Raw genomic sequence first — 201 nt, 5'->3', positions numbered from 1 at the left:
CTCAATGTGCCAAAAAGCCTGAGGCTTTGGGGCTTGCAGGCTTGTGGAANAACATGGATTGAGATGGAAAGAATGCCACANCAGCTTTATGTTCAATTTGCAGAGCTGGAAAATGNAAATGGGTTTCATTGTGTTGTCCATGGAGAGTTCCTTNCCATAATGATCCCAGGTTCTGACAAGGCTTTGCTGTTTGATATGTGC

At 44.2% G+C, this 201-nt stretch overlaps 1 protein-coding gene across 1 annotated transcript in view; it reads left to right on the top strand.

The window, feature by feature from the left end:
* LOC117625205 (protein UNUSUAL FLORAL ORGANS-like) overlaps positions 1 to 201 on the top strand; it is a 1320-nt gene that overhangs the window by 963 nt on the left and 156 nt on the right. The window contains exon 1 of the mRNA XM_034356812.1: positions 1 to 201. This exon is cut by the window's left edge and continues 963 nt beyond it; it is cut by the window's right edge and continues 156 nt beyond it. Within this exon, the coding sequence (XP_034212703.1) occupies positions 1 to 201 (201 nt within the window).

Source organism: Prunus dulcis, chromosome 4 (assembly GCF_902201215.1).
Source record: "Prunus dulcis chromosome 4, ALMONDv2, whole genome shotgun sequence".
NCBI lineage: Eukaryota > Viridiplantae > Streptophyta > Magnoliopsida > Rosales > Rosaceae > Prunus > Prunus dulcis.
Note: the sequence above shows the minus strand (reverse complement) of the source record. Positions and strands in the feature narration are given on the sequence as shown.